Raw genomic sequence first — 27,093 nt, forward strand, 5'->3', positions numbered from 1 at the left:
CTTTTATATTTACTGATCTTTCTTTTTTTTTTTAATCTTTTTATTTCTCATAAAATCTCTATTTAAACGAATTTAGATTATAATTTTAGTGATTTAGGTTGTAAAAGTATTACATTTTGGCATGTAATACCGTAATCATAGTTCTCGAAAGAGATGAAAGAATTTGATAACCATGCATGAAATTTGTAGTAGCAGTATATAAACTTATATTTTTTTAAAAGCAATTTATAAATAATGTATATTTTTAAATTTAAAGTTAGAGAGACTAAATTATAAAATAAAGCATTAAGGAGGATGTAATTCTAAAATTTTGATATTACGGTGTAACTTTTTTTTTTCTTTAAAAAAAAATTAAAGGAAAACACAAAGCAACTTAATTCAACACTTCAATAAAATAAGATGAAGTTACTGTCTAGCTGACGTATTGAGCTGGAATCTATTAGTTTTTATTTTCACAATCTCATACAAATTCTGGAGGGCAAGTTGTAACTGTTAGGGTTCTAGAATCTTAGAGGGACTAAATGTAATTTTTTCAATATGAAATTTTTGAAAAACGAGATGGGTAGAAATTAGTATAAAATACAGTATTAAAAGTGTTATGTCATTTTCTTGTAATTCATTTTCATGTATTTATTAAGGGGTTTATTGAGAGAGTGTCACATATCTCCTCCTGGCATAACCCAACTTGTTCTAAATACTCTTTAGGGGGAGTGACTAGTTGGCCACCAGTGAGGACTGGGCCCAGCTGGCCACCGTAGGCCTATTGAGTCCCTGTGTTGTGCCTCTACCCTTGTAGGTGTTCCTCCTGTCTGCAAGTAGTGTGAGGACCTTTGTGTTGAATTGTGTAATGATTGTTTTGCCCCTGGAATGAAATGAGTAGCCCTTTTATCAAATATCTGTGCCTACATGTGATATTTTGGTTGCTTATATCTTTATGCTTGTTGGATGTGGATATTTGCTCGATATGTATTTATCTTGTTCGCTTTAATAGCATTCTAGCCTCCTGACTAACCAACGTGCTTCATTGTGCAGATTAACGTGTAGACAGATCGGCTGACTTGCTTTGATAGTGTTCAAGTCAAGTGTCACACGGTCCCAACTGAGCGCCAAAGCCTAAGCTCTTGATAGTAACAACCCATGTATAGTGTGTAAGGAAGTCATGAATAAGACCACAATCATAGGGGTGGTATATCTACATTACCTTTAATTGACTGCCAACAATCTAATTCCAGTTTCGAAACGAAAATCTTTACCAACATCAGAGTGTTTATATATTCAACCAATTAATCCTTTGTTTGGAAACTGAAAAGTTTTTCAAAATTTAAAAGTTTTAAATATATATTTGAAAAAGAGTAAACTTTTTTAAAATGAGATTTTTAGAGATTATTGAGAAGATTCAATTTCAATCCACCAAATTAATGAATCGATAATATTTTTTCTTAAAAATCTTTAAATATCTTAAAAAATATTTTATTCTTTTTAGATAATAAAAAATTATTAAAATTTAAAAACTATAAAAGTCATTGTCATATTTTTTTAAATGAAATTAATTCAATTGTTTATACGTCGTATATACGCATTAATGACCCAGCTAATTTCCTTAATTTTTTAAATTAAAGATAAATTAATTACAACAACAATTACATCCCAAAAACATTTTTAGGTCCGAGGCAGAGAACTGGTTACATCCAGAAGAAGAAGAACAACAACTAGCTGGTGCTTCAACTAGCAAATTTTGACCACTGAAGTACAAAAATAGCAACCTTTGCGAAGCCCAAGAAAAGGAGTCTGGGCTTTGGACTCGAATCCTACATATGTTTAAAGGTAATAACAGCTTTTCTATTAGATAACGCCACTGGAGATTACATAATACATGGCGTCAAGTGCTTTGAAGCCCTTCGAAATTATTGACTAGTTTCAATAAATAGAACAAGAAAGACTATTACAGTCTCAAGAGGGGCATTTTCACTTCTTTTCTTACTGACTTAATTCACACCTTTCACAATTATAGCACGGTTTGTAGATCACATAATATCAGATCTGGGTCTCTTATGCCAGCGGATGAATTACTAATATAGACAGCTGAACACAATTTCGTGCATTTTTTGTAGCTTAGACAGTTTCAGTGGAATGCAGATTAACTAAGACAACAAACACTTGTTTGATGACTTCTCAATATTCCACTCAACATCTCCACATTCACCCATGACTGAATTAAAGATATATTCATCCACCTCAATACCCTCTGCCTGCATCCGATACATGAGCTTCAATGCCTCTTGGCAGAGTCCATTCCTTGCATAACTCAAAATCATTGTTTTCCAAGAAACCAAGTTCCTCTCTGGCATGCTGTCAAAAACTTGAATTGCATCTGATAAATAGCCGCACTTGGAATACATATAAATTAATGCACTGCCTACAAAGACATTAGTTGAGGCAGGAGTCTTGTTGGCAAATGAATGTATCAATTTTCCTTGCAAAATATCTTCAAGATTAGCACAAGCTTTCAAAGCTGATGAATAAGTAAATGCATTTGGTTCCACGCCTTCGTCCATCATTTCTTTCAAGAACTCAAGAGCCTCAGGCTCATGCCCAAGACCTGCATAACCAGAAATCATTGCAGTCCATGAGACAACATTCCTGAGAGGCATCTGTTCAAGGACTTTTGAAGCAATACGAAAGTCCCCACATTTACAGTAGAACCACACGAGAGTGCTTCCTATGTACTCATTTGATTGGATCCCCTTCTTGATAATTTGTGCATGAACTTCTCTCCCTGTTAGTAAGGCCCTGATTGAGCCACAAGCCCTGAGAATGCTTACAACAGTTAAATTATTAGAAATTACCCTCCGTTGTTTCATCACTTGAAAGAGACTTATCGCCTCCTCACCAAGCCCTTTCCTAGCATACCCTGCTATAATGGAAGTCCACGTAACTGTATTTCTCTTCCTCATTCTATTAAACACTTTCCTAGAATCTAAAATCTCCCCACATTTTGCATACATATCCACTAAGGAGCTCCCTATAAAAACATCATCTTTATACATCTTTTTAACTATGGCAGCATGTAGCTGTTCCCCAAACCTCAACGCTTTCTTTTCTCCGCAAGCCTTTAGAACAGCACACGCTGTAAACTCATTAGGCAAAAATCCCTCATCCAACATTTGTGAGAACATCCCAAAAGCCTCCTCTTCATGCCCTTGTTGGGAGAAAGCAGCAATCATAGTTGTCCAACAAACCACATCCCTTACCGCCATCTGATCAAATGCACAACATGCACTTGTCAACTCGCCACATTGGGCATAGAAAGAAACAACGGCACTATCTAGAATTAAGTTCCTCCAATTACTCTTCACAACAAGAGCATGGAGTTGCCTCCCTAACTCAAAATCTAGTCTTTTACTACATAAATTGAATATACATACAAGCGTCCTGCTGTTTGGTACGACCCCATTCGCTATAAAATCACTAAACAAACAAAAGGCTTCATCATCTAAACCAAAACTAACGTAACCATTAATCATAGCGGTCCAACTAACAACATTTCGCTCCGGCATTCCATCAAACACCTTTCGCGCTTCAATTACTTTCCCTAAATACAAATACGCACCAATCAAATTGTTATTAACATACGTAACCGAGTTCCTCAAGCACTTTAAAGCAACTGTATGTACTCTCTTAACGTCTTTTGCTCTGCAACATGACCGAAGCCAAAGTGCAAGCACACCAGAATTAACGAAATCAGTTCCCGGTTGTGTATCCGACAAGTCGTCATCCGAGCTTCCCCGGAACCTCAAGGCAGAAGTATTGGCGGATGAGAAGCGAAATTGGGAAGTAGAGGCTGAATTAGTATCGTTCTTGCAAGACAAGCAATGGAAATTTGTTGGACTTGTATGGCTATTGCTTCTTGTTCTTGAGGATTGCAGTGGTTGAAATGAGAGAAGTGAAGGCTGTAGAAACAAATTAGTATTCAATGAGAGGCACGTTAACGAGAGCATTTCACTGGTTATTACAAAATTTCACAAGAAGCTCTGCGCTCGCAGACCTGAAAATTTGAAGTGCCGTTGGGCTTTGGCAGCCACTCATTAGCGCTCGAAATTTTGGTCTTAATTTTTCAAAAAGACTGAATTGCCCAGCCGGTTGCGTTCCTCACTTGCGTGCAACGCCACCGTTTTGGACAATCCAGCACCCAATACGCAAGCTAAAACCTCTATCCATAAAATATCAGGGTTCTGGCGTTCTCTATAGAAACTCTAAACCCTTCGTGTGTGGGTTTAAAATCCAAAGCCTAAAAATTAAAGGCCATAAATTTCAATGGAGTTAGCTTCTTCGACATTCCAGAGCTCTTGCTCTTTACTGGTAACAGTGTCTTCCACATCTGCCTTTCGAGCTCAGTCTCCTTCTTTATTCTTCTTGAGATGTTCATCTCCAAATCTTAATTTCTCTTCTAATTTCAAAGGCAAGTCGCTCTCCGTCGCTCTTTTCATTTCTTTCTCATTTTTTATGAATCAGAATTTGCATAATTATAAATAAGCTTTGCAAATTTATGGCGGAGAATAAATTTTGCTTTTAAAAACATTGTTGAAGGATTGCAATTTAAAAATTGGTTGCATTTATGAAAATTGCAGGTTGCCTACTGCCAGTTGTGGGGACCAGGCAGCGGAAATTTTCTCCGGTCGCTGTTATTGGCGGTGCAACTGATGTATCTAGTGATAGGAAAGGGAAGGAATTTTCTGATTCATCTGAACCCACGGCGGTTAATGATAATTCTGAAAGAAATGAAACAGATAGTGTGGATGAGGGTAAAATGGTCCGAGTATGTGACAAGTTAATCGGGGTTTTCATGGTTGATAAGCCCACACCTAATGATTGGAGAAGGTTGCTTGCTTTTAGCAAAGAATGGGACAATATTCGGCCTCATTTTTTTAAGCGTTGTCAGGAACGAGCAGACAGTGAGCATGATCCTGGGATGAAGCATAAGCTATTCAGGCTTGCAAGGAAGCTGAAAGAGGTGAGAATTTTTAAGGATTGGTCTTTTCTCTAAGCAAATTGTTTCTGTTAGTTACTTTCCTACATGTTATTTCTACATCTAGTAAAATATGCTATCTTTGGCCTTTAAATTTGATATATTCTCAGTTGTGGTTAAACATATTCCCTTTCCTTCTCCAGCTCTTTTCATCCATATTCACTGAGTTTGATTTTAAGTTGATGTTGTTATATGTTTAATTGTAAACCTGTCTTTATCAGATTGATGAAGATGTACAAAGGCATAATGAACTTATTAAAGTGATCAAGGAGGAACCATCAAAGATTAGTGAAGTTGTTGCTAGGCGTCGCAAAGACTTCACAAAAGAATTTTTTATACATCTGTTCACTGTTGCACAATCATATAATGGCAATCCCACTGAGCAAAATGGTAAGGGTGAATTTTGACCTTTTGACAATGTATTAATTGATTTTTCATTTGTGTAACACTGTAAGTGCTATATGCCGAGTGTGTAAACCTCAGTGGTGCTTGTTTACTTTGATGCATAACCAAGGGCTTTATGTGAAATTTGATCAGTGGTGCTTGTTAGACTTGCAAGCATAACCAAGGGCTTGATCTGGAATTTTTTTATTTATCATACTAAACCCATTTGTGGATGTCTATATCTTGAGATACAATTAATTTGAAGATATCCTTTTCATCATGAAGGTGATAGTTACAATGCTAAGGAGCTCAATCTAAACAAGAGAACGTGAGTTTCGAATTATACAGTTAGAAGAATGCCAATATGAATGTATATGCTTATACAGTAAAAATGACTGCAATATAGCATTTGACAAGTTGTTCACTGGAATTGTTAGGTCAAAGCAGTTTGGTTTGATTACCTGTTGGGCGGCACTTAAAAACTACATCGAGAATTGAAAAGTCCTATATTGTTTGTTGTATCCTGGCTGAACCTCTGCACGAATAGAAAACCTAGCTTCTAAAAGTTCACTGAGAGTCCAGTCTTCTACTGTTGTTTATTAGACTGATAATATTTCCTTCTTTACATGTGACAAGCCTTGGCAAAGCTTGGAAATGATTGTGTGGCTGCTGTACAAGCCTATGATAGTGCAGCAGAAAGCATGGAAGCATTGAATGCTGCAGAGTTAAAATTGCAAGATATTATCAATTCTCCTTCTCTGGATGCTGCTTGCAGGAAGATAGATGATTTGGCTGAGAAAAATCAACTTGATTCATCATTGGTTTTGATGATCACAAAAGCATGGTCAGCTGCCAAAGAGTCGAACATGACAAAAGATGAGGTAACTGATTGAAGGTTCAGAAAAAATATCTCTTGTTATTTAACGAGTTATATATTTTTAATGCTTTGACTAGAAATTGTTTCATCTGATTGCTTAACTTATTAGCCTGATCTGAGAAGATCATCAACTGGGATCGTGGGAAAATTATGCTGATAATTGGAGGGAAAATTATGCTGATAATCGGAGGGATAGCGATAGAAAGAATTGGAAACTATATGCAAATTTTCAATGGTGGCCTCTTCTTGAAAATTATAAATAGTGGCCATAAATTTAGTTAATTGTTATAGTTGTAGCCTGATTATATTTTTCCTCTCTAAGGTGTGTAGTTATGATGACACAATAACATACTAAAAGACTATTTGAACTTTTACTTGTATGTTGATCAATATTCATAGTTACATGTACAAAGTTTTTAAATTAATGGATTTGTTTTGATTGCTATGCTGTTTTCGTACTCCATCCACACCCTCCTACCAGAAAAATAATGGGAAAAAATAGTTACTATTCACGCATATGTTGTTAGAACAATGCTTTGGTTGTAATCATCTAGTTTGCTGTATTGCAGGTAAAAGACATACTTTATCATCTGTATATGACGGCAGTAGGTAATCTTCAGAGACTCATGCCAAAGGACATTAGGATAGTGAAGTATCTTCTTAAAATTGAGGATCCTGAGGAGCTATTATGTGCATTAAAAGATGCATTTACCCCGGGAGAGGAGCTTGAAGGAAAGGATGTGGACTCCCTGTACACGTATGTAAATGAAATTGTTTGATTTGATTGATTCATTATTATATTAGAAATTCATGCATTTATGCACCATACTGTGAAACTGATTCCAAAACATCCATAGTCGAGGATTCAATTACTTCCTTGAGTTTTTACTCCTCAAGGAAAGTGACGAATTCCATGGTGGGGTAGATTTTCCCTTTATAATTGTTAGATCCTTTTACATGATTCCGTCTCAAAATGGTTCCCTAAGTTTGTTGAAGTTATTAGTTTACCAGCTGAATTGTTTCTCTGTTGCTATTATCATAGGACCCCAGAAAAGCTACATACTTGGATTAAGGCTGTGGTGGATGCTTATCATTCCAGTCAGGAAGGCACTCTTATAAGAGAGGCAAGGGATCTGATGAATCCAAAAATTGTCAAAAAACTTGAAGAACTGAAGATCCTAGTTGAAGACAATTTCATGTGATAATGAGGTAGTCATGCTCATCAAATTTATTTATATGGTTGTCCTGAAAGTTAACAATCTTGACATGAATGTGAACCATTAGGCTCGTCTATCTAAAAGGTAAATGAGGCAGCGAGATGGATGCTAGAGGACAAAGAGGATGCTATCAAATCACTGAGCAAAGCAGCGGAAAGACTACTCGAGTAACTCTGGAACAGATAACGTCCTTCATAAGGAGACCATAATAAATCTGGAGGAAGCAGATGGAGAAAGCTTCATGCAAAGTTCTCGATAAAGATGATGAGCAGAAATTTGGCTTGTGACTATTTTTAAAAATGGATATTGAGCTTAACATGTCTTATACATTTCTGTTCATTATTTATGTTAATTAGTTAACCAGTATGTTTGTTGACATTGTATTTCGGAGAGACATATTGTTGTACATTGGCAATATATGGATGTTAAGAGTAATTGATTCTTCAACTGTTCTGTTCTCGATTTCCCTACGTGAAGTATGGTCCAGTCGCTTAGCCATGTAAAAATTCTCAAATTAACGAACTAACCGTAATTGTGAGTAACAAATTGCTTTCAAGGTAAACGAGTTGGTCGTTTATCCTTTTATCGCTGAGTGGCTAGACGAGTTGTTGAAGTACAAGATTCTCTTTCTTCCCATCTGGTCAAGAAAATTTTCCATTCACCGAGCAACCAACATCGATGATTTGAGAGATAAAACCAGAAAATGAGATGAAACTTCCTTGATGTCAAATTAGCATGTGGCTCTCTTTCATTAACAATACGCTTGCACAAGATTTATCAGCAAGGTCCAAACCTTAGAACGAACACGGCCTCTTTGAGAAAATAACTGAAGCTCACAATGCAGGTCAAAATTGTAATTTGCAGGTCTATGTGATGCCCCTATTTGATGAACTTTGGTAGCTAGATGCAGACATCTGAGGTGTGATTTAATTTGATAGACAGATCAATAGATCATGATAGATTTGATGAGGAGTAAATGTCTTTCAGATTTATAAGGTCCTCCATACTCAATTTCGAAGTCAATTTAAAAAACAGAGGCTTACAAAATATAAAAAAATAAACTTTTTGATATTCAATACAGATCTAGAATTTTAGAGAGATGTGTTAAAAAAAATAAAAATATAATAGTCGAAAAAGAAAAAGAAAGGTCTAGAAAAAAAATAAAGATGATGTAAAAATAGAGTACGGGAGAGAAAAATGAAGCTCTAGGGAGAAAAGAAAAATGATGTGTTCAAGAGTTTTTATGTGAGTGTGGGAGAGAGAGAGTTTGCCCTCTTTTGAGTTAAATTAGTAATATATATATATCTAATCATTATGATACCCTTATATTATGTTCCATCGAACTGGATAGATGCTATTTATTTTATTACATATACGTTTATGACTCCAGTGATATACTAAGAAGATAAACATTCTATCCTATGTCCATATTTAATTCTCGTATGTAGTATGAGTTTTAAAGAGATTTGTACTGCCAATTTAAGTTTTGGTAAAATTAGGAGTAGGAGCGATAATGGTCTAATCTTCATATCGTGATGTTATCGATTTCTATTATTTTTTTTTTTTGAAACGAGAATTAAGGGAATATTTGAGACCTATTATATTTACTCAAATGCATTTACTATCAGAATAAACTTATAAGTGCACCGAGTCCTAGTGTTTATAAGTTAATGAAATGAATATATTATATTATTCAATTTTTTTTCTTCACTAGGAAATATTAACATGATAAGCTAGAACGGAGCTGAGCTGGTTCGCCCAATTTGGTGTGACCCACTGAGGGAAGCAAAGCATATTTCATTTTGGTTCCATTGGTAGGAAAAAATGTTGTAGATCGTTTTAGTCATTCTGAAAAATGATGCAAACGAAGATTTTGCAGATTATGAGCAGATTTCGCTGGCGAGATCATTGTCATGGTTCCGAGGATGAGCCCACATGAGATCATTATGAAAAAGAATAAGATTACAAAAATTACGGGAGGGAGTATAATTTTAAGCTTTGCTGCTAATAGACCTACAAGGATGAGCCCCACATGTAGAAATGATCTGCAGGCAGAAATGGGTGGATCATATTTTTAGATTGAGAAAGAGAGAGGGAGTGAGAGTGAGACCCATCTCAACAGTCACATAGAAACGGCCCTCTCTTTGGAGTTCCTCTTCTCTCCGAGTTTTTCTCTTCTCGTTCGAACCTAGTACATGAGTACAGTCACCTCCATTTGAGGCAATCACACAAGTCTTGATATGAAGAATTCTGAGATGGTTATCTTTACTATTTGTGAAAATATAAAGAAATTTGGAAATCTAACTCAATATCAATTAACAGCTCATCTTTTGAAGGTGTTCATTTGTCGATATCAATTAACAGCTATTATTTCCTGGACAAATTTTCTATCAAGTTTGTTTTGGACTCCTCTGATTTTGTAGTGAGCCATAGGTTAATAAATGAACAACTTTTAGTTATGCCTTTTCCACTATTTCACATTTGCCGAAATAAGCAACGCAATTAAGCCATTTTGTGTTATAACTAGCTTTACCTTTATGGACGTGTATTGGAATTTTAGACTGACCCTGAAGAAGAGAGAAGAGCATTTTGATGCAGAAGGAAGCAGAGCAAGAGAAGGAGGAGGCTACCAGTCAGCTTCCGACTGCAGAATGCCTTGAGGATGATGATGAAGTTCCAAAGAGAGTGATGCAGATGGTAGCTCACTACTCTCAAACGCATTCCACGTTTTAGAATATCTTTCGGGAGCAAACCGATACATATTCTATCTGTAGAAAATTAATTGTAGATATGATTAATTTTCAAGAAATGAATGAAATTTGTCCATTTATACCAGACAGCATACAGCCACATTAGCAAGCACTCAAAAATTTTGATGCCTCGCCACGTGAGCTGTAGAACAGTAGAACAATGGGCTCCATACACATCCAACTGCATGATTTCAATCCCACGTGATGGTGGCGGACCTCCACACTCATGGAGGTTCCGCTTTTGATATCCAACACGGCATTACTATTACTTGATTGTGCATATGATGATCATAAAGAATGTTGAAAAATGTCAATAAGAACAATAAATGGAATATAAACGATAAGGAAGAAGGATGCTCTTTGCTCTATGCATGGAGAATAAATGAGAAGCAAAGAACGGAAAGTTAAAACTGATACAAGATTTTAATCAGAATACGTATGCATTCATTGTGACTATTATTTATTCAGCTTTTCTCTCTAAACTGTAAAGAGGTAGAAGGGTTACAGTTATTTCCCTTTGCTCCCTTCTGCAAGGTTATTAGTTGCACGATACAGAGAGGTTTAATTGCCGGCGCCCAGGTGTGGTGATATTAAGAACTGCTCTTAGTTCAAAGAAAAAAATGATAATAAAAGGAAAAAAAAGAATGCCAACGATATTCATCCGGTATTGGCAGAAAATTAAGTTGTATGTGTCGGGTTATCACCCACATGATGCTCTTAGCGCCGTATCACTTATCTGCATCCTTGATGTGAGCTGAATGCTTTTCCACAAGTAGTTCAATCAGTGGCTTTTCCACATCAGAACCAGCCTGAGTCTTGTCCCGGCGGACTGGAATCTTTTTGTCAGCTGTAACAACTGTAACCTCTTCTTTGCGGGTCAAGAGCTCATTTGCAATAACCATGTGCATCTTGTACTTTTTAAGTGCCATATCAGCCTTCTCCAAAAGAATCTTTGTATCTGTCTCCAGCTGTTTGAGTCAAGTAGGGAACACACTCAGAACCAACCATGAAAACCATACCAGGTTGAAATCTATGGTAAAAATATCACCTCAATATGATTAAAAAGAAAAGGTCAATTTTGTCAAGTTAATCACTTTTCTTTCTAAGGTGGGTCTAGAGAGGAAAAGAAGAGGTAAATATCGTTCAACAGAATTGTATAGCCATAACCCCTCTACTCAAATTTCAAACACTGAATCAAAATTTCAACGTTATCTCACAAAAATAAAAGCTGTGATTTCAATTCCCAATTAGTGCACTATAAAATAGACATTAGCTTTCTGTTGAGATACTAGGAAAATTGAAAGATCATATTCTTGAAGTGTTTTCCATTGTCCACTCTGTTAATTGAACTGGGAATAGCAGGAATGGAGGAAGCAAACTTTTAGGTTTAAGTTTAAGAATAATGAAACCATATGAATAATTAATTTCCCAGAAAAATGAGCTACTTGTAAGTTGTAACTCTTATACTAGACCTCATATCAATTACATTTAAGACACAGAGGGTAGGTCCAACTGGAGCAGTTGTCATCTAACAATAACATAACCCTTTATAGTTTAGGGTTTATGGTCAAGTCAAGGCTCTCTGAATGTCCAAAACGACACTAAGCATAGGAGGGTACAACATCTAACCTTGAATGATATGCAGAAGGCCATGGGAGCCCATTCTTTCCTCAATACTGAAAGCATTTTCGGAACTTGCACAAGTCGCATGTCCAGAGGGCCAGATGCTGATTGAATCTTGTGCTCTGCCTGCAAATAGTATATTTAAACCAATTTATTTGGATAAAATGAACAACATCCAGAAAATAAAGAGGGAAGATGTTTCTGGGCTGGTCAAATTACACGGCTATCCTTGAGTTAAGGTGTGCATAATGTGGGCGATGTAACACCACTTAAACTTTTTTTAAGAATAACTTTTCTTTATTATTATTTTGCTCTAAAACTTTTTCACATAATTAGTCTTGCAAATCAGGATTGTTCCCTCTAATAAGCATTCTTGCCTTATCTAATAAGAAAGGGTGGATCAATTTAAGCAGCGCAAAACCCTTCTTGCAATCAATGTAGAAAGGAAAGTAGTGAGAAATTTTCAGGTTCACAGTGGTCTACAGTTTTCCAGAACCAAATATAAGTTGGAACTAATTAAAAGAGCATTAAAAAAATCCTTCTGAAAAATCAACATATTCAACTATTACCATATCTTTCCAAGGGACATAAAAGTCAGACACTGCAGCAGCAAGATAAAACATAGCATGTGGCCCAAGATCCCTCATTGATATTGCAATCATTTGTAACATCTGCCAATGGGATTACATGTTAATTCAATATATAAAACAGTACCTAGAGCAGCATGTAAGAAAGATCTGTATGCTGAATAGAGAACAGAAAAATGAAATGGACAAGAAAAAGTTAATATGTAATTGAAACATCAAAAAGAGAGAGAAGAATCTGAAGTAGAGGATGGTCAAGTGATGACTCCCTAAAAAAATAATGACAATCGAAAAGTCCAATTAGTAGTTGACTGTTTACATGGGTGGACTCGCCAACCAGATTCAGAATTCAAAATGCCAGTGCAATGGGCATTTATGGAAAGAAGCTTTCGATAAAAAGAATGCCTGAAAGGAACATTTAAAAGCTAAGTGAAGCTAACCTGAAGATATTCAAATATGGTTGTAAAAGGAAGTTTTAACAGGTGACCTGCAGCTATAGCCTGCAATAAAACAAAAGGGAGAAGTGTCTCACTGTTATTAAGATAAAAATCAAATCACGCACCAAGAGATAGAAAAGGTAAATGAGCAAAAAATCTAGAATATTATATATAAGTACGCCATCAAAAAGTCATACAGCATGATGGTCATTAATGGCTCTCTTCACTGCTTCAGAATATGATTGCCGCACTGAAATGACACGTGGAACTTAGTCACATAATTGGAAGAAACCAAATGGTTATGCTAGTTAATTATTAAGCAAATTGACTAGTTGCAGTTCAAATTCCAGAGAAATCTTATGGTACCCCCCTTGCAAAGTAAAGGACTAAGAGGGGCATAAAAAAAAAAGACATTTTTACGAAAAAGTTCCAAAACCAACAATGAGAAACAATTTACCTAAAGAAAAAAAAACACACAACATGGTTTAGTAGTAGCAACAGGGAGATGACAAGAAATTAAACCCCAATACCCCATATGTCTAGCTTTTGGGTCATGTTGAGCATGTTTCACAAAGTTCACCCATCACAAAGCAGTGCATTTGATACAAGAAAATAAAGAGTCAAATTTACAAACAGCAGATAGAAACGACAGGCCTTGAACATTGGAGCCATTAGTGAACTCAAAACACTCTAGCAGCGGATCCTCAGGAAGAGATCGGCAGTATGGCTGGCAAGTTCCCCTGCATAAGAAGGCAATAAATTAATCTCACTCTTAGTTTTTCTGCAGTACAAGATGCAGTAGCAGGGCACAGGCAACACATAATTTCTAAGAAACCCACCTCCTGTATAAAAATATAACTGCATATCCAGCCTTGATGAAATACCTGCAATACAGCGATTGAATACCTTCAATCCATCTACAATTGAAAAAGCAGTCTAAATAAAGAATTCTCCACCTGATAAAGTTTAAAGTAAATACTCGGTGGACGTGGATCCTCTATGACCTGAGCTAAAATTATCAATATAACGAACACAACGCTGTTCCAGGGGAACAGTGGTACCACCCGAAGTCACACACACGACCCTCCTAGGACTTGCATTTCCTGCATAAACACGTCAAAACAGCCAACCGCTGATGCAAATATTATAATAACAATGATAATAATAACGACAAAACAAAACAGTACAAATATCTTGTATTATTCATACCTTGTGGGGCAGAATTGAGCTGAATGAATTCCTTCAATTTGTTGGTGATACCGGCACTGTCTCGTAGTGGAGGAGCAGAATCAAAAAACGACTTGATTTCTGCATCCGTTACTAATCCATTTGTTGATTCCATTTGAAATCCCTAAACATTTAGACTTCCAATCAAATCAAATCTAAATCTAGGAAGAAGAGAATCAAACTACTAATAAAGAACAACAAAAGGACAGCGAAACTGAAAATTCAGAGAGAATTATTACCCAAAACAAAAGGAGAAGCAGAGATGGGTTTACGAGGGCAGACTGTAGTTGAATTTATAGGAAGGTGAACATTAGAAGCTTTTACTTTTTTAATGGTGGATTTAGATTTCGGTCTTTGTCAAAAATGAAATCAGTCTGTGCAGAGCGGCGCGGTGCGTTGGGCACGGAAGGGGCAGCAAAAGAATAAAAGCTAACAGTGAGTTAATTTTAATTCTCGCCAATTTGTTAGCTGAAGAAGCAAAAATGCCAAGCCAATACCCGAATATCTCAATCCAATAGCAGCCATCTCAAGTCAAATCTCAACCCCACAATCCACTCAATTCATATCCTTCAATTAATTCAATCCCCACTTAAAAGTTTGGGAAATAAAGGCCACTATTATATCGCCCAAATGCTACACTCTAGTGCACAATAGTCCTCTCAAATTATAGTTACCTACTCTTTTTAGAATTAAAATTTCAAGGAAGAAACTTATCTGATGAGTTTCGAACTTACCGGTGCAGAGATGCTCTGAATCAATTCAAATTTCACAGCTGGGGAGAGCAAGGACTAGAAGTGGAGGACTGGTAGCTAGTTGCTTGAATTTGAAGTTTCATTTCTGGTTCTCTTCTAGATGTGTGGAAATGGCGATTATAATTTCCTCTGGATTTATATGGGACTTCTCACTTCATTAGCACGGCTAAAGGCCGAGGAGAACGGAAGTGAAGCTTTGATTAATCTCTATGGGAATATGAAAAAGCCTAGAGGGGAAAGGAAAGTTAATTCTTTAAAAAAAAAAAAAAGAAAGTTAATTATTAGAAGGGAAATTAACTGTTTAGTATATTTAGTTTATAATATGATAAAACTCATTAAATATCTCTATATTTAAAAATATATTAAAAATATTTTTTAAAAATTTATTATTAATTTTTTTATTAATTTTTATAGTATTGTAAATAAATTTAAAATAATTTTGATATGAAAAATTATTTAATAGATTTTTTAAAAATATAAAATATTAATTAATAAATTTTTTAAAATTATAAAAATTAAAATCAAACAGACTAAAGAGAATTGAACCTCAAAAGAATTGAGTCTTAGAAGAAAGAAAAACTGCTTGAGAAAATTTCTTTCTCTAGAAACCAAGGGCTGATGCAGCATCAAATATTGAAAATTAAAAATTTCTTCGCATTTTGAATATTTTTTAAATTGCATTTGGATGTATAGATTTTGATTTTAAAATCTTTATTTTCAATATTGAATTTGGAATTTATAAATTTAAAAACCTTTTATTTGGCTAATTAAAAAATTAAAATCATTATTTTAAAATTTTGTTAGGATTGTTTATTAACCATATTTAAACATATAAATAAATTTTAAAATTTATTTATTTTAAAGACTCAAATTTATTACATTTCTTAAATAAAATGAGATTTCAATTAATTAATTTTTTTTACGAAAATTATTTTCATATAATATGGACTGTGGACATTTCAATTAATATAATAATAACAATAATAATAATAACATATATTATCCTATATTTGTCATTATCAGTGAAATAAGTATCAAAATTTAAGATATTAAATTAAATAATAAAAAATATAAAATTTTTATAGGGTCAAAATAAAGATGAAAGAATATTGGGAGTAACAGTATTTTTTAGAATATATTACTTAAATTTACAGATAAATTTTTAATTTTATAAATTTTAAAGAGCGAAAAAGTAATTAAAATAATAAATTTTATAAATAAAATTGTAATTTAAAAATTTGGGGTGCCACGCCCCGACTTACAATGTGTGTTTGAGCCTACGCTTACAGATATAATCCTCTAACTTTAGATAAAAATTAATTAATTAATTAGAAAAAATATAATGTTAATTCTAGCATTTTATTGGTGCTTCATAGTAATTTGAAATAATCAAATATAACAGTCTATAATAAATATTATCATATTTTCTTACAGCGACCCAACTTGACTTTTCACATTGCAGTTCATATGCTGTGATGTTTACACTCTCCTCTAGATAAGTGAAACTAAATATAGTCTCTTTACGTGGCTCTAAAAATTTGTAAATTTTTCATTCCTTATTTTTTAATAATGGATTACCTATTTTTATTAATTTAATTTGGTATAATTAAGTATTTTTTTTTCTAATTAATTAATTAATTTTTTCTAATTAATTAATTAATTTTTTCTAATTAATTAATTAATTTGGTGTAATTAATTAATTATTTATCAATTTTTGTTAAAAGCTTAAAATATATTTACTTTTAATATCCAGTGCAATTTGACATATTAGTTCCTATAATTATAAATTTAATTATGTAGATTTTTCTAATAAATGTTATTTAAAAGGTTTCAAATGAACAAAAAACTCTCTCTTTTTGAATTTAATTATTTTTATCTTATAGCATATTTAGAAAAACATAAATAAAAATATTTTTAAATTGATACAGTTGGATTTAATGACAACATCACGTTTTTATCTTTATTGATTTCAGTCTATTTTAATAAAATAGTATTTTTATTTATTATTCTTTTTGGCCACATTAATCTTATTTAGTTGCTATTTAGTGTCATTTTCGGTGAAATTTATTAAATTTAATTGTAATATAATTTCTTTATTTTTATTATTGTGATGGCTAAAAATAAAAAAAAATTATGCATAATATTATTATATGGATATAATATTTTTTAATTTTAATAAAGAAATATGTGTATTGTATTAGTAATAATTAAATTGATATGTAATACAGATTTATATTCTATTGAATATAAAATTGATTTTGTTATTATATGATGCTCTTTATAATTTATCGTTTTTAATATCATTGAAAATTAAAATTTCAATTCAATCTCGTATTTCACACTTATTTCAATAGTTTTCATTAGGTAAATATTATTACATGTATAGAGTAGCTAAATTTGTTTTGAGAATTTATTATCATTGAATTTGGTAATAGTATTAGTTGACAGATTTATTTATTTTTAATTATTGTAATAAAATTTTGCTGCCCGTAGTAATGCAAATGATAATTTACAAATACAAAACTTAGTTTTTCATCAATGCTCTTTGTTGACTTTTTTTCGAAAAAGAAATTCCAAAAATAAGGGAAATTATAACATTTTTAATTGAAAAAAATAAAAAGAAAAATAAATAAAGTGGAAAATTTTATTTTAATTGAAGGCAATATATAAAAAAAGTACATTGGGAGTTGAACCCGACGTGAATCGAACACGCAACCTTCTGATCTGGAGTCAGACGCGCTACCATTGCGCCACGGATCCACGAGTTGCTGTTGAACATTCTCAAAAACAAATATAATATTTAAGCACCTCCACACTGCACAGGAGTTCGACTGCTCCGTTTTACTTCCCAAGCAGCTGCACCGCTCCCGTTTGATGTAGTATCCATCATAGGATTGGTCTGAGTTCTTCATGTAGTGCCATATATAGAAAATTCCATTGCAGAAGGATTGATTACGTGTATCTGGATTCTGCTGGTCTTAGTTTTGTCATGTTTGTTCAATCATAGGACCTGTTTGTTAGAAGCAAAATATGTTTGGCGAGAAAATTAACATAGCTTCTTTCAAAAAACCATTCAGGGGAAATGTCTGTGTTTCTTTGCTTTTGTTGCGTAAAGAGTTGGACTTATCTATATTCTTTCCGACCTTTTTTGGTACAATGGAGCACTGCACTTTTTGTTCGAGATAGCCCAGTACTCGTATAGTGTCCCTATCAACTTGGATTACGCACTTCGGAACTGGAAACTTTACGGGCTTTTTGCGTTTTGCAAGTGAAAAAAAAAAAAGAAAATTCTCATATCCTGGAGCGAGTGGAGTAGAGCTTACCGCACTTTTAAAGTGCGGTAAGAGAAAATAATTAAAAAAAAATATTTAAATACATTACATTTAAATATATTACCGTATTTTTTATGTGCGGTAATGCATGAGTGCGGCAGAGCCGCACTCAATCAATTTAAAAATATAAATTTAATTTTTATTTAATTAATTATATATTAAATTTATAAAATATAATTATATTAATATTAATTAATAAAATTTTATTTAATTAATTATTATATTTTATTAATTTAATTAATTTTATATTAAATTTATAAAATATAGTTATAAAAATTATATTAATATTAATATTAATTCATTTAAATTATTTATAATATAATATTATATTTATCATATTTATTATTTTATTTTATTAATTTATATAATTTAATTAATATTAAAAATATATATAAATATATTAATATAGTATTCACGTACTTAATATGATAGTATGTATATTTAAGTAAATTTAATTATGTATATTTACTCTCCAATTTTCAATCTCCAATTTAAAAAAAAATATATTAATTAATGCCAATGATATATATATAATTTATTTTATTAATTATATTTATCAACATAGAAAATATAAAAAATTAAATAAAAAATATATTTAAATATTTAGAAACAGTAATGTAATAAAAATAAGTTAATATATATATAAATAATAAGATCAAAAAATAATATTAAAGATGAACAATCATCCTCTCGTATTATATAGACTATTTCTTTTTTTTATTTATAAACTATTTTAACATGAAAAAATATAAAATAAAATAAATTTTAATTTTTTATAATTTTATAATTTATAAATATTTATAAATTAACTGTAATAAAAATAATAAAATAAAATAATAAATATAAAAAATATAATATTTTATTATAAATTAATTAAAATAATTAATATTTATAATAATATTAATATAATTTTTATAATTATATTTTATAAATTTAATATATAATTAAATAAATAAAATTAATTAAATAAAAATTAAATTTATATTTTTAAATTGATTGAGTGCGGCTCTCCCGCACGCATGCATTATCGCACTTCAAAAGTGCGGTAATGTATTTAAATATTTTTTTTTTAATTATTCTCTCTTACCGCATTTCAAAAAGTGCGGTAAGCTCTAGCACTTTAATGCGGTAAGCTCTACGGCACTTTTAAAGTGCGGTAAAATTAAAATTCACTCTGATTTGAGAAATATTTTTTATAGGACCAGGATCTGAGAATTTTTTTTTTTTTCACTTGGAAAAGCAAAAAGCCCAAACTTTACGCTCATAAGGTTCTGGTCCTGCACATTTCTCTTTCCATTGCTATGTTGCAGTTGCAGCTGTGCTCTGTCTTTGCATGTCATTTCATGCTTGATTTGCCACCTTATGCAAACAACTAGTCAAACATTGGAGGTCTTAAATCAGGCTTTCTGCTTGGTTTTGCACTTCTATTCACTCCTCAGCTGAGACAAGTAGCTCAAAACAAATCAGGCCTTCATGATTCTGGAGTCAAAAGTTCCTTTAACTTGAAGCAGAATCTGGACAGGCTTTCCATTTTTCCTTTGGTTTCCTAGGAGCTTTTCTTCTTTGTTAAATTAAAAAAAAAAAAAAACATTTCTCTGTTGCTTGTCAGTGTGGTCTTTGTGATATAAAGGAGCTTTTTTTTTTTTTTTTGATCATGCTGTTTTTTAGCATTAGCATTTAAAGTCCTGTGTGAGAGGTCAAACCATACAAAAGAGAGGGAAGATTCTATCCCACATCTTCGCAATGTTTTTTACTAAAAATTATAATAACTCCCACGTAAAAATACACGTTAGAGCTTTTCATAGTTGGATGTTTGTACATTTTAGTATAAGCAAAAAATTTATATCCCTCAATCCTGACATCACCTGGGAGGACAAAGGAGATGTGCAGTCTAAAAGCAAGATCAATTTGTTATTTACTGTTTCTTAAAACAGTAAGACAAGAAGCGCCCATGGCCTAATGGATAAGGCGCCTGACTTCTAATCAGGCGATTGTGGGTTCGAGTCCCACTGGGCGTGCTTAAAAATATTTTTTTCCCCGGCGGCCGAAACTGGACCTCCATAGCTGTAATGGGCCCAAAACCAACCAGCAGCTTTTCTTCATTATTGCTGTTTATTTCCTTGGATTAAAAGCAAATTATTACATCCGGCTGAGGTGTCCAACAGACTGCGGTGGCCGTCCTTCATAGCCGCAAACGCAATGCTTTTTAATTTAATATAGGATTTTGAGTACATACAGATAGAACAACTTTTAACAACTGACATAAAGCATCTAATAATGTGGGCTTATGACAACCCTACAAAAATAAATTTATTGGGTATTAAGCCCTTTATTAATCCAGGCCTTACTCCACAAGTCCTTCCCTCTTCCAATTGCCAAGAAAAAGTAAATCAGACCACAACTTCACTTTTCCATCAGTTAACACATTTTCAAAAGAGCCCCACTTTTGGATCAAATTTCGGCTTGTTTGGACCACTAGACCCTTGAGAGCCAAAACCATGAAATGCTGGACCATTGTGTACCTAATTACCTCAACTATAGCCATTATTAGCCCACCAATTCCTATGCTTAAAGCTAACTATTTATTGTTACAAGTACTGATATTCTCTTTAGTCATTGAACAATAGCTAGCTAGCTAGCTAGTTGGAAATGCCAACTAGGATTTTCAAAGAAAGATAGATGTATTAACTAATTAGTTCTTTTGTGTCAATTTGTCACATACAGATACAGTGACTTGAAAAGAGACCATTAACCAAATCTTTGAAGCTAAAAATTTCATTATAGATTGATTTGTCTTAGATTGGACCACTTAAACATGCAACTATGTGTCTAAATCTAAAACACACATGCAAGTCTTAGATGATTAATTAAATAATAAAAAAAAAATCTAATTTCATTCCCTTAATCTCTTTACTTGAGTTTGGTTTAGTGACCCCTGGTGAGGATCACCAAACATGTCATCTATCAAGATTTATTTTTGCTATCTTCTCCATATTTGTTATGCACCATTGAGGTAGCAACCACTAATTCTGCAACATGTGGCATGTTCCCATTAGCACATGGTGTGAGGCAAAGGCCTTAACTATATTGGCATGCAAATTCTAAATCAAAATCATAATCATGAAAAAGTGAAAGCCTCCCTATATAGTAGATACTCCCCCACCCCTTCCCATTTATAAAAAGCCTATAAGCACTACATCTTTGCTTGCATTACTATAAATGCTTAGTTGATGGATTGAAGTTGTTAGATGATTATTAATTTTTAGAAGGCTCCCTCTTTTAGGGATGTGTAGGGAATAAAAAGTACCTATAGTGGGAGGGAATCCTGAAGTGGGTTTTGCCTAGTTGAACCAAAAGCCAAACAAAGCCTCTATATCTATCCCTCTCATTATCTATGTTAGTCAAACTCAGGTAATGGGCTATAGGGTCTAGCCCCTAATGACTATGCTATGCTCTTTAACTATCATAATGGGTCCTTTCTCATGTGTGTTTATCTCAAATATATATATATATATATAAGTAGAAGAGTCAGCTGGCATAGACCTTGAGTTGAGTCCTTTTGAGAGCATACTCTATGAGCTGATTTTTCAGATTTCAGGATTTATACAGCACTAAAGACTGTCAAAATTATTATAATTTTGACAACAGTATGTTATTATTATTGCCTTTACCTTCCCTTTACTTCCTTATGATGCTTGCCCCTCATGCATCTGTATTTATTTATATTAGTTGATTTTTTGTTTTTTATCTATTAGAAGGCTTCATTTAGAGGGAAAAGGTCAATAGATGTTGATTTATGAAGTCTTTTCACTTCATTTCGTCCGTGTGACACAACTCTACTAGTAGATTGAATATTACAATATAATCCCCAATTTATTTATTTATTTATTTTTTTAAATTAAAGATTCAACCTATCGAACGCCAAGCTCCTTGGTCTTGTCAATATAATGCGTTGGTGGGTGGTCCATGTTTCTGTTATAAATAAAAAGTTGTCCATCCACACGTAAATCTGAAATTATTAAGGATATATTCTCAATCCAACCCATTTCAGCCATTGATTAGGGAGATTTTGTGCTCAAATCATTAAATAGATAATCTAGCTATTCTTTGTAATTAGCTCAAATCTGCCTTCATCAATTCCAATAATTTGCTTAATTAAAAAGTAATTAAATTAAAAAAAATCCCATCAAAACATAAAACAATTATTTTCAATCATATTCTATAACCTTTCTCTTATGCATATCATCAAACATGATTTAAGCAATATAATTAACGTAAAACAGACCATGTTCTAGTAATTAATATACTAAATAATAGTGTCAAAAGGTAGGTAAGCAAGAAACATTTTTATCCAAAATTGAGATAAAAATAAAGGGCCCAATATAGATACAGTTGCCGTATGTAGATTACGATTCATTCTTAGCCACATGATTAGATGAATTTTCTTTTTCCATATCAAAATATTTTAATATAAATGAGATTATCTTAAGTTTAAATTATTTAATAATACTGATATATTTTCATTCACATATTTTATTAATAAATATATCTGAATAAGTTTAAAAAATTTTATATTTTACCTCTTAATTTTTAATTTTCGATTAAAAGAAAAAAAAAAGGTCGTAACTTTGTGTTGGGCTGCAAATTATTTTTCTTAGGTGGAAAAGGTTGAAAATTTGATTATTATACAGTGATATAGTTTTTGGATTGCCACCTGTCCTATTATAATGAGTAAGAATCACCTTTACCTTAACTTTGTATTGGAGCACCTCTCTTGAATGTTGTCAAATGACAACAATGCCCTTTGCCATTTCTCTTTATTTATTTATTCAATTTTATAAAACTCCTCAAAAATCGAAGGAAGGATCCAGACCGACAAGTACAAAAACAGCACACAAAATCTTTTAATAGGCAGTGGGGTGGTAGAGGAAGAAGCCGTAATAGCAAGTAGCCCTTCTTCTGCTGTTGAGTCTGATGTTCAAGTATTCAATTATTGTGTGGATAAAGTCTAAAAGGCTCTATATTTATTTATTTATTTATGAATCTTCCTTCTTCTTCATCACCATCATTATTGCTACTTAACATTTTTTTTAACACTTTAAATCCCTAATTAATAGACTACTCAATTGAAAACTATTCTCAAAATGTATATAATTAATAAAATTGGAATTCTGAATATTTCTTATCTATATTAAGATAAGAATTATTTTATTTTAGATTTTTTTTAAATTTTAATATAACATCAAGGTGAAGAATGAAAAGAGGTGTAAGTGGTCCTCCACAGTAACCCCAATTAATTTGGGAATTAATATGATAAGCAACTTGCCAAGACTAGGCATCTCAACCTTCACTTCTTGAACTGATGGGATATTCCCTTTTCTCAATATTACTACCATATACCATCTCTCTTTTTTTTTATTTGAAAAAAAAAATCATTTAAATTATTTACTTTCATTTCCCCTTTCAAATTCTGCATCAACAATTATTCCTTGGTATCATTTTCACATGTTAAGAGGCCATAGGACCATCCAGTTGTATATTTGTAAGGCCATTAAGAAGAAAATGATACATTCCCCAATAAGGGATTTCTAGGGTAAAAACAATATGATGTGATGAAAGTGATGCCCATGAATCAGCAACTCTACATCAATTTTCTTTTTAAAAAAAAATTTCACTTTTCTTTCTTTCCAATGATATAGATGTGGATGGCCCTACAAAAGGGCTGACCTTAGTTTTGCAGGGCAAATTCATTGTAAATTTTCTGCACTGAAAGCTTCCCCCCAACAGCTATGAATACTTTTCCATTTTGTGTCCCTTTTTTTTCAGTTAGAGGGTATGAATTTTTGCATATAATTTACACCATTTTAGTAACAAAGGCCAGCTTGTGCCATAGATAACCAAGCAGCTCAATCCCCAGTCCACCACATCCCAACTCCATTGTCAGTAATTGCTTCTTCTCACTCGCCAACATATTCATATTTATGAGCACTTTTTGCTTGCTTGGAGAAAATGGGAAACTCTTACATTTTGAGTTAGGTTTTGCATTTTTGTTCAAATTCTTAGCTTAATCATCATCACTTGTATGTGTTAATTCAGTCATGTAGGTCAGTTTGCCTATAGTGAGCTAGCATGGTGGAGGACCCAATAAAACAATGGACATCTCAAGGAGTAAAGTTTGGTAAGTCTCTCTATCACCATAATTATAAATATGAAAAGAATGATTCTTTAAACATGTGTACTAATTTTCAATTCTTGGAAAAAAAAATATTGTTATGAATAGCTGTCTTAAATTAAAAAAAAAATCAAAATTAATTTATCATAAAGATAATAAATTTAAATTTAAATATTTAATAGAGTTTTAGCCTAGCTTTTTCACCCATGTTATGGGGAGATGGGATTTGAAGAGTTGAGATCAAATTGATGCCGACAAGTCAAAATGGAAATTATACAAACTTATGAGCCACACCTAGATTGAAGCCAACCTCATTAACCATAGACAAGACCTATTGCTCCTCTTCAATACATAAATGAAAGGGCCCTATATATACTTATATTTGAAAATGCCACCACAAAAAAAAAAAAAAAAACAAAACAATTATTCCTATTATTAATTAGGGAATGAAGGATATTATATATCTAATTATAGAGGCTACACTTATCATGTTTTTAACATTAAATACCTTTTTATATTCTTTTGATTTTTATACGAAAAATCAATTAACATTATAATAATTTTTTATAATTAATATTTAATATACAAATTTTAACTTTAATAATTTAATAGTTACACTCAGTGACGTTTAAAAATTAAAATAATTATATTCTATAAAATTTAAAGTTAAGTACTTATATTTTTATAAAAAAATGATTAAATGTTAATTATTGAAATTACTATATACAAATCGAATTTTTAATAAAGGGAAAGCCAAATAGTATATTATTTATAAATTATAATATAATTAGTTGGAGTGCTTTTTTAAAACTGATGACCGTTGACCCTCTAACACCTGAACTGAAGTCGAGTTCTGGAAAAAAAAAGTAGGCTTAAAATCCATTAAAATCCACTAAATAGGCCGATCCATCATGCATCATCCAACGGTCTAAACTCGTCAAAGGAGAGTTTAGCTCGTCTGATGTGATGGAGAGTAGCAGAGCAAATCTAGCTACGCCATGACTCTATCAGCATATGCACCAGAGGGAAATTAAATGGCCGTCTGATGAAGATGAGCACGACTCTATCAGCATATGCACCGGAGGGGAATTAAATGGTCGCCTGACGAAGATGAGCACGACTCTATCAGCACGTGCGCCGGAAGGGAATTAAATAGTAGCCTGACAAAGATGAGCAGAAAAATACATCCGTATGTATAAATCTGTATCACAGAGACATATGATGTAATACCCGGCTAGACTCCGGTATCAGAATTCCTACTGTCCGGTGGAATCTCGGGAGTCGGAGACTTCTAGAAGGGTAAAACCATGTTTTTATAAAATGTTTTAATGTAATTTATGTTTTTAAGCAAGAAAGAAAATGAGTTTTTGCATGAAAATAACATTGGAGGAAAACTCGGGTTCGGCCGCCGAACATGCATGCGCTTCGGGAGTGCTTTAGGCCCCCGAAGGCATAAGTGAGGAAAGTCCAGGTTCGGCCGCCGAACCTTATGTTCGGCTGCCGAACATGGCATGCATGCGGAGGCACGTTAGGCCCCCGAAAGTGGCCTGGCCAGCCACCTATAAAGGGGTCCCTATGTCTGAACGGGTGAGCTTTTTCTCCCCATTTTCGGCCAAGGTGAGTCTCCGCCGCTCTCATGCCGATCTTGAGTTCTTCCTTCAAATCTTCCATGATTTTTATGAGTTTTCACCTTTGTTTTGAAGATTTTTAAGCAAATAGCAAGTTTTGGAGCTTGGAGGTTCAAAGAACCCGATCTCTCCCATCTCCGAGCTAGGATCGTTTTTCCTCTCGATCTTCAAGAGGTAAGAGCCGATCTTGAGCTCATTATATGTTTTAAACAAGTTTCAAGTCGATTCTTGGGGTAGAAATGCATGCTTAGGTTAGTTGAGCTTTGTTAGGTTTTATATTGTGTTTATGGATAATGTAGGTTGCTGAGTTGCTTTTGATGTGTTGTAGTTGGGGTTTAGGATAGTTTGAAGCCCCTAGGAGCTTATGTATGTGTTTATGCATGTTTTGGTTGAGTTGTATGCATGATTGAAGGTTTTTGGGAGGCAAATGTGCATAAGAGCCGAGTTTCTGCCACTTTGGGAGAAACTCAGGTTCGGCAGCCGAAGGTACTTTCGGTTGCCGAACCTGCTTGTGGAGGCAAGCTTTCGGCTGCCGAAGCCTACCCCCGAAAGTGGACTTTCGTCTCTAGAGGGGACTTTCGGCCGCTGAAGGTGCCGCTAAACATGCATGAGTTTCGCCTCTGGAGAGAACCTTCGGCCGCCGAAAGTGCCGCCGAAGGTGCATGACTTTCGGCTCTGGAGGGACTTTCGGTCGCCGAACCTGCCGCCGAAAGTGCCCTGTTCAGTCCTCCTTTGCATGAATTCTTTGATTGTTTTGAGGTGTTTTAGGGGGGTTTTTGGGGGATATTTTTAGAGTCATGTTCTAGTATGTTTGGTCCCTTATTTGAGTCCACCTGTGTAGGTTTGGACCCAAGGAACCGAGGACCCCAGCAGTGAGTCAGCTGCTTCAGTTCATTGTCAGAGTTAGCCTGAGGTGAGTAGAGTAAACCTTATGTTTTAAATTAATGCAAGTTTTAGCATGAATCATGCATCACGAATGCCATGTGATATAATAGGTTGTTGCATTAGAATCCACGAATATGTTGCACTGCATTCTTTGTTGTGGATGTGGGTGAATGCTGTATGATTCAATTAGTCCCTGAGG

General features: G+C 33.4%; 3 protein-coding genes and 2 non-coding genes across 7 annotated transcripts; 2 read left to right on the forward strand and 3 right to left on the reverse strand.

Moving 5' to 3' along the window:
* Window positions 1-1,817: 1,817 nt before the first annotated feature.
* Window positions 1,818-4,130, reverse strand: LOC110604794 (pentatricopeptide repeat-containing protein At4g18520, chloroplastic). The gene has a single exon (XM_021743104.2). It carries the CDS (start codon window positions 3,996-3,998, stop codon window positions 2,142-2,144), a length of 1,857 nt encoding a protein of 618 aa, XP_021598796.1. The 5' UTR covers window positions 3,999-4,130; the 3' UTR covers window positions 1,818-2,141.
* A 100-nt stretch (window positions 4,131-4,230) lies between these two features.
* Window positions 4,231-7,951, forward strand: LOC110604804 (uncharacterized protein At4g37920). Of its 2 annotated transcripts, none has more exons than XM_021743121.2 (7): window positions 4,231-4,459; window positions 4,629-5,011; window positions 5,248-5,416; window positions 6,047-6,291; window positions 6,857-7,044; window positions 7,330-7,496; window positions 7,589-7,951. In XM_021743121.2, exons 1-6 carry the CDS (start codon window positions 4,315-4,317, stop codon window positions 7,487-7,489), a joined length of 1,290 nt encoding a protein of 429 aa, XP_021598813.1. In that variant the 5' UTR covers window positions 4,231-4,314; the 3' UTR covers window positions 7,490-7,496; window positions 7,589-7,951. The 2 variants fall into 2 exon arrangements, with proteins under 2 accessions (XP_021598813.1, XP_021598805.1); XM_021743113.2 differs by having other exon boundaries at window positions 4,232-4,459; window positions 7,572-7,951.
* Window positions 7,952-10,675: 2,724 nt separating this feature from the next.
* Window positions 10,676-15,108, reverse strand: LOC110604814 (phosphopantothenate--cysteine ligase 1). 2 transcript variants are annotated; one of them, XM_021743124.2, is made up of 10 exons: window positions 14,860-15,108; window positions 14,108-14,249; window positions 13,878-14,001; window positions 13,738-13,782; window positions 13,553-13,638; window positions 13,096-13,148; window positions 12,902-12,961; window positions 12,447-12,548; window positions 11,884-12,003; window positions 10,676-11,222 (listed from the first exon to the last, which is right to left on the reverse strand). In XM_021743124.2, the coding sequence occupies exons 2-10, from the start codon at window positions 14,238-14,240 to the stop codon at window positions 10,983-10,985; spliced, it is 963 nt and encodes a 320-aa protein (XP_021598816.1). In that variant the 5' UTR covers window positions 14,241-14,249; window positions 14,860-15,108; the 3' UTR covers window positions 10,676-10,982. The 2 variants fall into 2 exon arrangements, with proteins under 2 accessions (XP_021598816.1, XP_021598820.1); XM_021743128.2 differs by lacking the exon at window positions 14,860-15,108 and adding an exon at window positions 14,365-14,802.
* Window positions 15,109-17,565: 2,457 nt separating this feature from the next.
* Window positions 17,566-17,637, reverse strand: TRNAW-CCA. The gene has a single exon. It is a non-coding gene; the product is annotated as a tRNA-Trp (tRNA).
* Window positions 17,638-20,154: 2,517 nt separating this feature from the next.
* On the forward strand, window positions 20,155-20,227 carry TRNAR-UCU. The gene has a single exon. It is a non-coding gene; the product is annotated as a tRNA-Arg (tRNA).
* The last annotated feature ends 6,866 nt before the right edge of the window (window positions 20,228-27,093 follow it).

The sequence above is a fragment of the Manihot esculenta genome, chromosome 2, assembly GCF_001659605.2.
Source record: "Manihot esculenta cultivar AM560-2 chromosome 2, M.esculenta_v8, whole genome shotgun sequence".
Classification (NCBI taxonomy): Eukaryota; Viridiplantae; Streptophyta; class Magnoliopsida; order Malpighiales; family Euphorbiaceae; genus Manihot; species Manihot esculenta.

Coding starts and splice junctions, on each gene's coding strand:
- LOC110604794 (XM_021743104.2), bottom strand. CDS start 3,998: ATGCTCTCGTTAACGTGCCTCTCATTGAATACTAATTTGTTTCTACAG.
- LOC110604804 (XM_021743121.2), top strand. CDS start 4,315: ATGGAGTTAGCTTCTTCGACATTCCAGAGCTCTTGCTCTTTACTGGTA. Junction 5,012..5,247: donor TTGCAAGGAAGCTGAAAGAG/GTGAGAATTTTT, acceptor TGTCTTTATCAG/ATTGATGAAGATGTACAAAG. Junction 5,417..6,046: donor CAATCCCACTGAGCAAAATG/GTAAGGGTGAAT, acceptor ACATGTGACAAG/CCTTGGCAAAGCTTGGAAAT.
- LOC110604814 (XM_021743124.2), bottom strand. CDS start 14,240: ATGGAATCAACAAATGGATTAGTAACGGATGCAGAAATCAAGTCGTTT. Junction 13,639..13,737: donor GTTATATTTTTATACAGGAG/GTGGGTTTCTTA, acceptor CTTCTTATGCAG/GGGAACTTGCCAGCCATACT. Junction 13,149..13,552: donor TAATGGCTCCAATGTTCAAG/GCCTGTCGTTTC, acceptor GTGTCATTTCAG/TGCGGCAATCATATTCTGAA.